Raw genomic sequence first — 13,467 nt, forward strand, 5'->3', positions numbered from 1 at the left:
GAGGCATGAATGATTAATTAATGGGATTTGGACCCCGTGATGTACGTATTCATTTCCAGTAATTATTTTTAAATCTTACTCAAATTTATATTTGATTCTCGTATTTTGTTTTGTTTTTTTCCATAATGGCCGTCGAGCGAGATCCTTTGATTTGTCATGGCATCAAAGGCATTATTATTTCAAAGCAAAATATAATATTAGATTAGACAGCGAGCACCTTTGTTTTTCCATCCTGCCGAGTACCGACAAAAGAGAGTTACGCGTCCTCGCGGCGTACGTTAGCAAAGCCCACACCCGGCGTACACGTGTGCAGCCAATCAAACAGAGTTGATCCCCGAAACTAAAAAGTTCCCTTTCAGATTTCTCCCGCTAGTTGCAATCCCCTGCCCCGCCAACCCATCATACCAACTCCGACCTCCGAAAATCTCTGGCATCTTCCGCAAAATCAACGGTCCTGATTTCTGGCTCGCGGACTCATCAGAGAAAGAGATAGCGGGGGATCGTTACCACGGAGACTTTGAGAGTGGAGATGGTGAAAGAAACTCGTTAGAGATGGGCCCCACCCCCCCTGGATATATATATATTATATAAAACACCCCCTGAAAATATAAAACTTTAGATCCCTCAAACGATGACGAAGATGATGGACTTCTTCTAAAGACTAGAGAGAGAGAGAGAGAGAGAGAGAGAGAAACAGAGAGCTCATTGATGAACGAATTGGCTTCCAGAGCAGAAATTCTCTGACTTCCGCATTGTATCCTCTGCTGCGGCGCACACACGAGAATATTTCCCAATTGCTGGCAGCTGGCGTCTGCTTTGTCCGGCGAATCAAAGTTCCGGTCTTGATTGCGATTGGCTTGATGATGATCATGGCGTGGTGAGCTCTGTTTGGAAGGAAGGAAAATATCGAAGGAGATTTTTGGGTTTTTTCACGGGAAAGTGACGGAAACGGAAAGTGGTGGTGAGGGACAGGTAAGAAGTGAGGAGGTTAAATGAATTGGGATGGGGTTTGACATTAAATGCTGAAACCAAGCCTATTAATTAGGAGAGAAGCCAAAAACAAAGAGCCCGTTTAATTATTTTGACTCTTTTTCTTTTTTGAACCTACCCTTATATCTCTCCTTCCATCTCTCTCTCATGCCTACTTCTTTTTCGGCTCTCTGATTAATCATTTTTATTGCTGCTTTAATTTAACTCTAGAATGTTTCTCTCTCTGTTCTAGGAGCTAAGGTTCATTCTCTCTCCATGTCTCTCTCTGTCTCTCTCTAAAATTGAATACTAGTATGACGATCTGAAATTATAAGTAAAGGGGTTATCTTGGCTCTCGATTGAGTTGAATTTAGTTCATTTTGGCACTAATTCTTGTTCTTTTGGGTTTCTGGCTTTTGGGTGCAGTTGTTTCTGAAGTGGGAAAGAGAAAGCTGCTGTTTTGTATATCATCAGATTGAAAAGGTTTCGTCTTTTTAAGTTTTTTCCTTATGGGATCTGATTTATATCTTTTTATTCCCCAACTGTGGTTTTTGGTTTATAACTAGTTGCCCATCTGGGGTTCACCTTTGTAGATTGCAATTCTGGGTTTCTCCTTTTTCTTTTATTTGTTTATCTTAATCCCGTAGACTTGGATCTGATCGGTGTGTTTCCTGACAAATTGATGGTGGGAACTGGGAATCTTGTAAAAGGATGGTCTCATCTTGTTGGACTTTAGATTTTTATTATTTTACTTTTTATTTGGCTGTTAAAAGTTTGTGGTGCCTCTTAAAAAAGGTTTGAACTTTCCCCTTTGTCTTTTTCTACTGTGAGAAGAACTGACTTTTTGACTCCATACCGTCTACCGAAGTTTTTCAGGACGGATTTCTGCCTCCCTCTTTTTTAGTTTAACATTGCTTTTTGTTGTTTTGGTTATTTTCCCCTTTCTTTTTATTTTCGTACAGAACCAAAAAAACTTCCAAATTGTTAGATGCTCTTGTTTGTTTCCCTAAGAATTTTCAAAATGTTGGGTTGACTTGTTTACAGTGGTTCCACTTGGGCTAATTGCTGTCTATTTTTTCTTTTGTAGTTATGTGATGGAAAACTCGATGTTATAGTACTCAACCATTATCTAATACATTTTCCTTAATAACAAGAGGCAAAAAAAATGTAGTTTTTAAAATTTTGCGCCACTTTTTTAGATTATTAATCGTTTTAAAGTTCATACAGTTGGAGTTAACATGAATCTTGTGCTTATGTTTGTGTGCAATCATCTTATTTCTTCCTTTAACTTGAGCATCCTTGTTTCAATTTAGTCTCCCCGTTATCAAGTTGTTCAAAGTGGGTTTGTATTGAATTGGTTGCTAACCTCTATATATTGCATCTTGATGGGCAGGTCCATGCTTGAAAATATCGCTTGCTGTAGCTTGGAAGCTTTCTCCTACATTTCTCAATCTATGTAAACCATGAAACTTGGTAAGAACTGGTTACTTTTCTTATTGGTTTTGATCACTCTGTTGTTGAACTCCTGCAATATGGATCCTGCTTATGGAGACCTTTCAATTGGTTCCTGCATTAAGAATAGGAAATGAACTTTTGCTGTCTTCTACTCTTCCGGATAGTTTTATCTTAATACATTATGTCAAAGTTGCTTAGGTCTATCTTCTTCATTGGGCCTCCGTCTGAGCTTTTCAATAAAGAGCATTACTCATCTAAAATGCGTCTTCTTAGTCCCACATTGTCTTGGTGTTGTGAGGGTGCAGTGTGGTTTATGAAGTTGGTGCCCCTAGGGATCAGAGTACTCCTTTTATGGTGCAATTGGTTTCTTCCTTTGTAACCATGATCTCAAGTTCTTTTGCATATTTTAAAGAAAAAAGATTACTGTGGTCTTCAGATTTCACCGGCATTGATAATTTTGATGTACTTTACAGAGAGAGAACCAGTGTTCAGCCACTTAGCTTTAAGCCACAAGCCTGATTCTAATCCTTTTGGTCAAAATGACATTACTCTGGACTCTGCTGCATTACAGTCAGCAAAGTGGATCATGAAGGAAAGTCAGAACAGGGTTTCATGTGGTTCGAAGGACAATGAAGAAGATGCTGGTCAAGTGCCATATGTGAAAAATGATGAAGATGAGGTCAAAGATTTTGTGCCGCCATATACTCTTTCTTCTGAAAAATTAGAAGCATTAGAGAAGGAATCAGATTATTATATGGACAAAAGTGTTATGGAATGTGAACTGCCAGAACTGATAGTTTGCTACAAAGAGAGTAGTTGCAATACAATCAAGGACATCTGCATTGATGAGGGAGTGCCTTCCCAAGATAAGAACCGGTTTGAGACTGGTGTGGATGAGAAGGAATGCTGCACCTTTTTATCTCCTGATGAGGATCAGAATAAGCAACTTCTTGAAGAACAAATGGATATCGTTGTGACCCTTCCGGACAGTTTTAAATCTTCTGCACACGATGATTTAGAGAAGGGTTTTGTCATTCCTTGCGATTCCAAGGATCTGACGCAGATAGGCGATGCTATATATTATACACAGGAGAAGTCTGAAATTGAAGTTTCCAAAGAGATTTTTTTCCCTGCAAATGTGTTGCCAATGCAAGAGTTGGGTGCAGGGAACGCCCACTCCTCCAAGTCTTCTAATGAGGACAGCACTGAAGCTGTACAAGACACTGTTCAGGTATATCTCTACCCAAGTTCATGTCTACGGTTGTACTGTGTAACTGACAGCTCTATAACAATCTCTTTCTACTATAATATTTTTAAAATTTCTCAGTGGAAGTTAAAATTTCAGCTTGATGTTGAGGAAAACAATATTTTATAACTTGATGTAGTTTCCTGTGGTTTTAATGCAGAGTTCAGGTGAAAAAGTAAGTGAAATAGCACAAACTGGGAGCACTGCTGTGGTTTCAGTAACTGAAGAGTCTAGTCACAGTGAGAAGAAAGCATTGGTTTCAGCAGCTGAAGAATCAAACTTCCATGTCGATGAGTTATCTAACAATAGCAAGGTGGAGAACGGAAGCACTACTTCTGGCTTGTTGGACACTTCAGTACATGTATCCACTACCAGAGATGCATGCCCTGAAAATGATGTCCACAAACATTTTGAAACTCAAACGATGCCTGCAGGTGATGATGGCGATGACAACGACGACAACATGCCTGATGCAGAGATTGTTCCAAGTCAAGTTCAACCTTGTTCAGCACCTGTGGTTACTGGCAGAGAGGAGTGTCCTGAGAATGGAGTCTGTCAACCTCTCGATACTTCAAGTACGTCCAAGGTTGATGATGAAATTCCTCATTCAGTGATTGTTTCAAGCCAAGTTCAGCATTATTCAGCACCTGTGACTATTTCCAGAGAGGAACGTCCTGAAAATGGTGTCTGGCAATGCCCTGAAACATCAAACGCATTCATGGTTGGAGATGTGAATTCTGATACACAATATGCTTCATTCCATGTTCAACGTGGTTTCGGAGAATCAAGTTTCTCTGCAGCCGGTCATTTTTCGAGTCTTATGAATACATCAGGTCCTTATTCCGGCAATGTCTCCCTTCGATCAGAGAGCAGCACCACCAGCACCCGCTCATTTGCCTTCCCTGTGTGAGTTACTCTCAAACTCGTTTATCTGTCTTTTTCTTTTCAAACAGTTAATGAAGTTCCCAGAATATACATGACTTAGACATTGATATATCCTCTTCCTCTTTGGCATGCAGATTACAATCTGAATGGAATAGCAGTCCAGTTAGAATGGCAAAAGCTGACCGGAGGCATTTGCGTAAACATAGGGGTTGGGGGCATAGTCTTCTTTGCTGTAGATTCTGAATATGCTTCTATTCTAACCGTAGTTTTAAGTTAAGTCAGAGTACATGCTTCATCAAAAAAATTTATCATATCTTATTTTATCATCAATACATACATCACATTTTCTTCGTCTTGGTATGTAATTTGCAGTAGGTTTTTAGGTGGTGGTACTTTTTGTTATGCGTGCACTTTAAGGTGTAAGCAATAACTTATAATTTTCTCCTTTATATTTCATCCATTTATTTTTTCTTTGGAAAATTAAAGTTATTGTAAAGTTCTTAATAGGCCAAATAATCCTGTTCATATTGGGCTTTGGATGGTTTGCTTGTTAAAGCTGGGTTCAAACCGTATACCAATCCGACCCAACTCTTACAGCGGCCAAACGTGTTCGTAGTTGGTGGCAAATGCAGCTCAATACTAAAATATTCAAAACTGGTTTCTTTAATTTAAATTTTTATGAAACTCGAGCTATATTATTATCACAAGAATTCTATAGTGGGGATTTTATATATGGCATTTAAGTGATGTTATATTTCTTAATCGTCAGATCAAATTGATTAGTTATTGGATTAAATTGGTTAGCCTGATCCAACGGTTAAGAAATAAGACATCACTTAAGAACTATATATATAAAAGGCCCTCACTATATATAAGACACATAAGGTCATGTGTTCTTGTTAGCAAGGTTCATTAATTTTTCAATCAAGCTCGAATCTGTTGACGTTCGATTACACTGGTATGATGAGTTGGAATGACCAAGTCTAATATAGCATGGAGGTGAAGCCAATGCCCATGAAAAAGAAAAGCAATTTCTCATGATCAATTGAATGATCCATTGAGATCATATGTGAGGTGGGCTTGCACATTTTGAAAACAGTCGAATATTTTCTTTCTCCCAATGGCCAGAAAAAGGTTGAGCCATAGTTGAAGCTAAAGCAGGTCTTAACATTTTGGGATGATGGATGAAGATGCTTGAATTCACATATAACATTTGTTATAAAATAGAAACCAAGTGTGGAAGGAAAGGCCCTACTGAATACTAGTATATAGTAGGTGACAAAACCAACCCAAATGGTGTGAAACCTTTTTAGAGGAAAGAATAGTTTACACAACTTTTCCATCTACTTGTATTGGAACTCTGCTTTTTGTGCTTTGTGTATCCTCTCTCTCTCTCTCTCTCTCTCTCTCTCTCTCTCTCTCTATCTGGGTTGCCTACCACTACTAGTACTACCATTGATTGATATAAATTCCAAGCCACACCCACAAAAGAAGTATCCTTATTTTCAATTAAGCTTAGATAGTATGGAGCTGGTATTCTTCATTATGCCCTGCATTTTAGTCCTGTCTTTCTCTGCTTTGCTAACACCCTGCACTTCTTTGCATATTCAACTGCAACCATCGAATAAACAAGCTGCAGGTACTCCTCTCTCTCTCTCTCTCTCTCTCTCTCTCTCTCTCTCTCTCCATATATATATCTCAAGATTATAGCAAGTCTTACATGTTACCTTTTTACATTGTGAGCAGCGAACGACGAACTCCAATCCTCTCTCCCTCCATTGCCAAGGAAGCTTAGATTCACTGAAAAAGTAACTGTAAGAATCCTTTCCTCAAAGTCAAAACAATAGAAGAATCTTCCTATTCGTCCTATCTCTTCTTAACTTCATCTCCTTCATATTCTGTCACGCAGATTGCCGGACAAGAAGGTAAAGATTCTGCACGTCCCAACAAGCAGAAGGAAAATGTTTCAGCCGCAGGTATATATAGATATTTTCATTCATGAAACTTTTTTTTTCATGACGCTTAAACTTAGCATTTATCTTCTTCTTCTTCTTTTTCATCAGTATTGATAACATTAACAGAATGGGATTTTAGGAATTTTTGTCAGATATGTGCTGAATTAATCTTTATTTTCCGCATGGCCTTTTCAGGTGGTAATGATATTAAACCAAAATTCCAGAAAGAAAAAGAAAGTGTGCAAAGAAGCAGCGGAACATGGCAGGAATGGATGGAAGGGGAAGACACATCAGAGTTCTTCACAATGGATTATTCCAAAGTAAGAAGACGACGCCCCATACACAACAAGTCCCGCCCAGAAGTTTCTCCATAAAATATGCATGCATGCATGCTGCCATGGTCGACCATACAACAAATTACAAGAGAAGAGATGATAGATATCAACAAAACTTTTAACTTTTGGTATTTATAAAAATTAATTATTAATGTTGTTATTGTAATATATAGTTAGGGAAATGAGGAGAGTGTTTTGTTAACCAGCTCTTATGGCCGACACCAGGGAGCAAAACCCAAGATTTGTTACTAACTAGGACGACCCTTGTCTTCCAATTAAATTAATTTATGTTCTTTTTGTTGAGTTGGTAGTTCTTTCGTTAGCAGTCAAACGGGGGCTACAAACCCCAACATTTGGTAACGTGGTCTCTCTGTGTCACACAAATTACAAAACTTATATATACTTAATTATAGTATTAGGTGCAACCCAACCCAACTAATTTATAGAATTATTTTGAGGTGAACGGTTTCTTTGATTTGTATATCAGTGATTTCGAATGATACAATTGTAATATACAAATGCATTTAAGAAATTTCATCTTCTTTGTAGTTTAAATTATATCGTTTGTATTAAAAAACACAATTATTTCGAACTTGATCGTAGCAAACAAGTTTTGTTATATGTAGTGTAGCACAAGTGGGGGTTACCTTACCAGCAACCTCGCTGCAATCCATGCTCTACAGCACCGTACATATTTGGCACATGTACTTGTCAACTAGTTAATTAAGCTTAGCTGCTCAATCAAGGGAATTATTATATTATTGTATATGCATGCGTTTTCAAGGGTGCCATAGATCGATTATTCCAAAATGTTGACCAAGTTCCGTTTGAGCGGAGGTCACGTTTGCCACAAGGCCATTAACTCCCATCTCTATGAGTTTGTTTGACGGTTTAAATTTATTAATTTTTTTTCTTGAAATATGCATATAAAAAATGAGTGTTGTTATTTAGACCATGTGTATTTGCTACTATACACTATGCGGTATGTTGAATTATAGTTGTGTTTGGATGATATGGAATCTAAAAGATGAATGAAAAAATAGTTTGATTCTCTAGCATGTCGAATTAATATTGTGTTACGAAGATAAGAAATTTAAAAGATGAATGTAAAAAGAGTTCGATTCTCTATTAGTACTGTATATTGTACTCAAAATTACATCGTTTCAATGTTTCATTTTATTAAATTATAACAATGTAATTGTAAATAAGTTTTTTAATATCTAAAATCTCAGAAGTTATCTCTATAGATATTTTATAGACTTATTTATGTACATGCTTCATGTGTTTTTAAAGTTGTCTCATATTACTACATGTGCTTTGAAACTTCTCAAAATACTCCCTACACTTTTAAAAACTGTCTTATGTTACTCGTTTCGTCAGTATTAAAAGACTTTCTGTTATGTGGTGTGGGCCTCACTTCTTTTAAATCGCTTAACAATGGAGAGTAAGGGTTATTCAGTTTCAGAAAAGGGGAAATAAAAAATACAGTTTCGAACAGAACACTCCCAAGTTTTTTTTATTTTTATTTTTTATATTATTTCAATTTTTTGAGTGAAAAGAAAGAGTCGAAGGTTCAGAGTTCAATGGAAGACGACGACACAAAGTAGCTGAGCATATACAGGGCGCGCAAGGACGATAAAGCGAAGGGAAAACACCCTCTACAACGCCCTTAAATCCATCTACGACAACTCCATCTTCGTCGGCGAAATCTTGCAGGTTTAGCCCGACCTCCCTCTCCTACTCTTCCAAGTTCCACTGTACTTGCTACTTCAAATCCACTGACGGCCACAACCATAACTGGTCCTTCAACACCTCTCGCCTCAACCTCCATGTCACTCAACTTGCAGGTACAACATACAACTATCATGATTATATGTTTGCTTAACTTTCTCTTCTCTTTGTTTTTTTTGTTTGTCTGTTTGTTTTGATTTTGGGTTTTTGTTGTTGAATTGGGTATGACAGAAAGGAGGGTGCTTTATTGTGGATGCAACTCGGAAAGGGAAGAGGTTTCCAGATACCATGTCGAAGACGATACCCATTTGGACCTGCGTTTTGAACCAATCTATTTCTAACCATTTGAATAAAATGCGTCAATCTGCTCTGTTCAATGATGGGGTGAATTGAAAACCAAATTTCCCCTAGCCCTCTTCTCCCAATTTCCCCTTTTCTGAAACTGAATAACCCTTACTCTCCATTGTTAAGCAATTTAAAAGAAGTGAGGCCCACACCACATAACAAAAAGTCTCTTAATACTGACTTAATGTGAGCCAGTTTTTAAACGTGTATGGGGTATTTTGAGATGTTTCAAAGCACATGTGGTAATCTAAAATAACTTTGAAAGCATATGAGGCATGTATATAAATAAGCCTATTTTATATGCGCGTTCACTATTGAAAAAAATGAAAAACATATATAATTTTGATTTTGTTATAAAAACTAAAGAAATTGTGGAGAGAATTTAGAGACAGATAAAATATAGAATCAATTCTTATAAGGGAGATTCACTATTATACCCAATATAAGAGCCAAAATTATAAAAATACCTCACATGAAATGAACTTTAGAAACACACCCAAAGCCCATTTACAACATAACAAAGAGGCTTTTAACTTTTTATAAATTACAAAACTGTCAATAATTTCTTAAAACAAGTCCAACTCCAAAATCTCATAAAAATACCCAAAACACTTAATAAGCATCAAAGTAATTTAATAATCAATATTAAATTCAATAAAACTAGCTTTCATTTTTTGAGTTTATTTATAAAAATTCAATAATATAAAGTTTATTTATAATATTAATGCTAAAAATAGGTATATCACTAAATACCTCTTCTTATAACTCAAATCTTATTCAATCTATATAACAAAAGGGATTGTGAACCCATTTATAGGCAAAACTTATCCCAATAATCAGAGAAGTAAGGTGTGAGAGAATTTCCTTCCAATATGTGGGCTCCACTCTCATCATTTTGCAACAGATTTTCTTAAATGATTTCATATTCACAGAAAAAAGAGAAAAGAATTAAAGTAAGAAAACGACCGGTCCATATGGTAGTTAACGACAGGCATTTAATAGCTAGCGTGGGCAGCGCGCTTTCAAAGATAAATGCAAACAATACGACGTCGTGGGGTGCAGGGTGCACCATCTCCGCTAAATCTTGAGAAACTGAGTAGCTAAGTAAGACTGGGACAAACCAGGGAAATAATCCAATCCGAAAGCAACGATCAACAAACAGACGAACAATGGAAGACTTATGGAAGCGAGCGAAGAGTTTCGCTGAAGAAGCAGCCAAGAAATCTCAAACCCTAACCAACTCCGCCAAAATCACCGACCTAGTCTCCGAAACCGCCAAGCGATCCCGCGAGTTCGCGGCCGAGGCGTCGAAGAAAGCCGACGAGATCAAAACGGCGGCGCTTAAGCAAGCCGATCAGATCAAGTCCCTCTCCGTCTCGGAGATCATCCCCCCTCAGCTCTCCTCGCTCTCGATCGTCAATTCCGCCTCTGCCTCCGCCGTTGAGCCGCCGTCCCCGTCTGAACTCAAGAAGTTCGGAATCACCGACGATCTCAGAGACTTCGTCAAGGGACTCACTTCCGATACCTTCAAGCATTTTCCGATCCAAGGTATTTGCTAATTTCAGCTCATTTGTTTTTTTGATTTAGCTCAATTACTTGAAATGAGCAAATGTGCGTTGTTCGAGTTGTTTCAGATGCAGCGGAGGAAGTCTCCGAGGTGCCGACTACGGCCTCGAATGTGAGGAAAGATCTGACGGAGTGGCAAGAGAAGCATGCAACTTTCGTTCTCACTACTGTTAAGGTCAGTTCGTGTTTCTCTATCAGTTTCAATTTTGATTCAACGCAATACGGGCAGTGTTTAAGCTCAATGCAATACATGTGAGGTGTTTTCGAAATTTGATTTGCGGATATATCGTACAAGATGTTGAAGAAACGTGTTGTAACATTGTATTGATATCTTTCTGTACTTATTGATTTTTTTTAAGTTTCTTTTGTGAATCAAGTAGTTGAAGTGTTTTACATGTCTGCATAAATGCTGATTGAGCATCGATGGTTATGTTATTTGGAATTGAGTATCTTAAAGTTTAGTGCCTGATTTTTGCTGGTGTTCCTTTGTGCACCCAAATCAAAGCACGATGTACTAATGTGTTCTAGTTATTACTGATTACTTTCTTGCAGGAAATTTCGAGGTTGAGATATGAATTATGCCCACGTGTTATGAAAGAAAGAAGATTTTGGAAGATATATTTTACCCTTGTGAGCAGTCATGTAGCTCCGTAAGTAGCAATTCATTTCAGTTAACCATTGCTTAAATTGGCGGTTTAATCAAGCTTAAGTTAATGCCAATGTGCAATTATATTAATGAAAATCTTATGTGAATATATATGTGTTTTGGCTGATATAAGTGATCGATACTATTAAACAAGAGTAGCAATCTTGTTTCAGTACAAGAGATACGCATGTCTTGTGACCGTATAGTTCATGAAAGATTTAAAGGTGGTTATCAACACTTAGTGAAAAGAGGAAGCACAAAGAATAGATCTAGACACTCTTTAATGGGTGTCTCAATTGTTAGCCTTTTGCTTATATGACTATGAACGTATGATCAGATATGAGAAGCAATACATGGAGGAGATGAAGGTCAAGGAAACAGAGCAATTAAAAGATGATGCTGTAAAGCCAACACCTGTAGTTGGAGGGACTGACCAAGCAGAAGGATCAGAAAAGAAGAAGTTAGCTTCCAAGTCATCATCAGCTGAGCAGGACTTGGATAGTTTCCTCTTGGGTGATCTTGAAGACAGTGATGGGGGTCCAGGTTTAGTTCCTATACTCTTTCACTTCTGGCCAAGTTCAAATACCATTCAAGTTCTTTCATAGTGTAGCATATGTATAAATTTGCACGACATGCTGTGTATAAATTCCCACCATATACCATTCAACTTATTCCACAAAATTCACATTTCCATTGAATTTTCGTCTTCCATCTAATTAAGAAACTGAAATCCTTGAGCTGGTATGGAATGGCCAAAAGAAAGGTTGGATGAGGTTAGAGTCCCTTGTATCTTACATAAGCGCATTTTGAAGGCACAAGCAGGTGGCATGGTAATTAGCAATTGTATAATCCAGTGTGTAATAGAAATATTTTAATTAATTGAGGACCTGACAGATTGAAATACTTAATGAAAAACTGATGGACATGTTTCAAATTTCATGTCAATACAGTAAACTGGTGTTATTCTCATGAGCAGGTTATTTATTGTATGTTTTCTTTGCTCAAAGGTCTATCCTTACCTAGTGAATCTGTGTATAAGCTGTGTTGTGGACAAATCCTTACTAGTCTTTAAGAGTCATACCTTTCCACATTTCCTTTCTAGTTTTCCTTGAACTACTCTGCGACTATCTGCTCTTTCTCTAGGTTTTCCTTTTTGTGCACTTTTCCTTTCCACATTTCCTTTCTAGTTTTCCTTGAACTACTCTGTGATAATCTGCTCTTTCTCTAGGTTTTCCTTTTTGTGCACTTTACCCTGGTTTGTTGACAATTTTGTACTTTCAGATGATGCTGATGGTGATGGTAGCTTTGATGATGATTTTGACAAGATTGAAAATTCGGTAAACTTCATTTAACCCATGACTCAACTATGCAACATTTTTTCTTTGTAAATTTCCAATTCTATGGCGTATCTTTCATGTATTTTTCTGTCAGCTTTTATATTAACCTTCCACCTCAGTTTTACCAACTTGTTTGAAAATGCTTGCCGGGAACATTTGTGCTGTAAATAAAGTACCGTGCGAATAACTTGTTCAATTTTAATGGAAACTTGCAGGATGTTGAAGATGAGAAGCATGTGAAGAAATGACAACTGCTACAGAAGAAGATATCGACCAGGCTTCTGGAAGACTGTTAACAAATAGATGCCATATGAAGAAGGAAAGGATGTCGGGCAGTTTTCCGTTATCTCAAAATTTTAAATTTTTTTTTAGTTGTAGAGTTGATTACTTTGTAAAACTCGAAGTGAGAGATGCCATTTAAAGTCCATTCGTTTGTTATATTTTCCCTAGACAGTGACGGATACTGATGCCTGTTTGTCTCCGAACGGGGTCTACCTTATTGCTTTTCCTGTACAGAACAGATGACCAGATTATGTTAAATATGCTTCTTTTGACATGGTCCATAAATTCGCTTCTATCCGAACATAGGACTTCCAAGTGCAAGATGTTTTAAACCCCTTAAGCTTCTTGCAATGATTAAGATGTTCTAAACCCCTTGACCTACAAGCTTCTTGCAATGATTTGTAGAAGTTTCAGTAAATGAATTGTGAAATCTGTTCGGAAGAAGTTATTATTTTTTTGTCCAACCTCTAGAAGTTTTTATTTTTTTTTTGTCCAACCTCTAGAAGTTTTTAGAAATTTTGCTTGGGAAAAAGCATGGAATTTGGAGATCATAACTTCCAATTTTAACTTCTATCTAAAAGTCGTCATTTTTAAAATTCTGAGAGAAATTAAGTTTTAAAAACAGTTTTAAAAACAGATAACTTTACAAATAAATGTTAAATTTCGTTTTTTAAATCTATCATCCAAACAAGAAACTTTAAAAATTCTAGAACAT

At 37.2% G+C, this 13,467-nt stretch overlaps 2 protein-coding genes across 3 annotated transcripts; both read left to right on the plus strand.

The window, feature by feature from the left end:
• Window positions 1-603: 603 nt before the first annotated feature.
• Window positions 604-5,024, plus strand: LOC117614966. 2 transcript variants are annotated; one of them, XM_034343919.1, is made up of 6 exons: window positions 604-972; window positions 1,396-1,452; window positions 2,363-2,442; window positions 2,898-3,655; window positions 3,831-4,576; window positions 4,690-5,024. In XM_034343919.1, the coding sequence occupies exons 3-6, from the start codon at window positions 2,433-2,435 to the stop codon at window positions 4,796-4,798; spliced, it is 1,623 nt and encodes a 540-aa protein (XP_034199810.1). In that variant the 5' UTR covers window positions 604-972; window positions 1,396-1,452; window positions 2,363-2,432; the 3' UTR covers window positions 4,799-5,024. The 2 variants fall into 2 exon arrangements, with proteins under 2 accessions (XP_034199810.1, XP_034199809.1); XM_034343918.1 differs by lacking the exon at window positions 604-972 and adding an exon at window positions 1,009-1,230.
• A 4,933-nt stretch (window positions 5,025-9,957) lies between these two features.
• Window positions 9,958-13,026, plus strand: LOC117616326. Its single transcript, XM_034345599.1, has 6 exons — window positions 9,958-10,469; window positions 10,556-10,662; window positions 11,040-11,137; window positions 11,471-11,676; window positions 12,415-12,470; window positions 12,686-13,026. Exons 1-6 carry the CDS (start codon window positions 10,091-10,093, stop codon window positions 12,716-12,718), a joined length of 879 nt encoding a protein of 292 aa, XP_034201490.1. The 5' UTR covers window positions 9,958-10,090; the 3' UTR covers window positions 12,719-13,026.
• Window positions 13,027-13,467: the final 441 nt, after the last annotated feature.

This window comes from Prunus dulcis, chromosome 1 (genome assembly GCF_902201215.1).
Source record: "Prunus dulcis chromosome 1, ALMONDv2, whole genome shotgun sequence".
NCBI lineage: Eukaryota > Viridiplantae > Streptophyta > Magnoliopsida > Rosales > Rosaceae > Prunus > Prunus dulcis.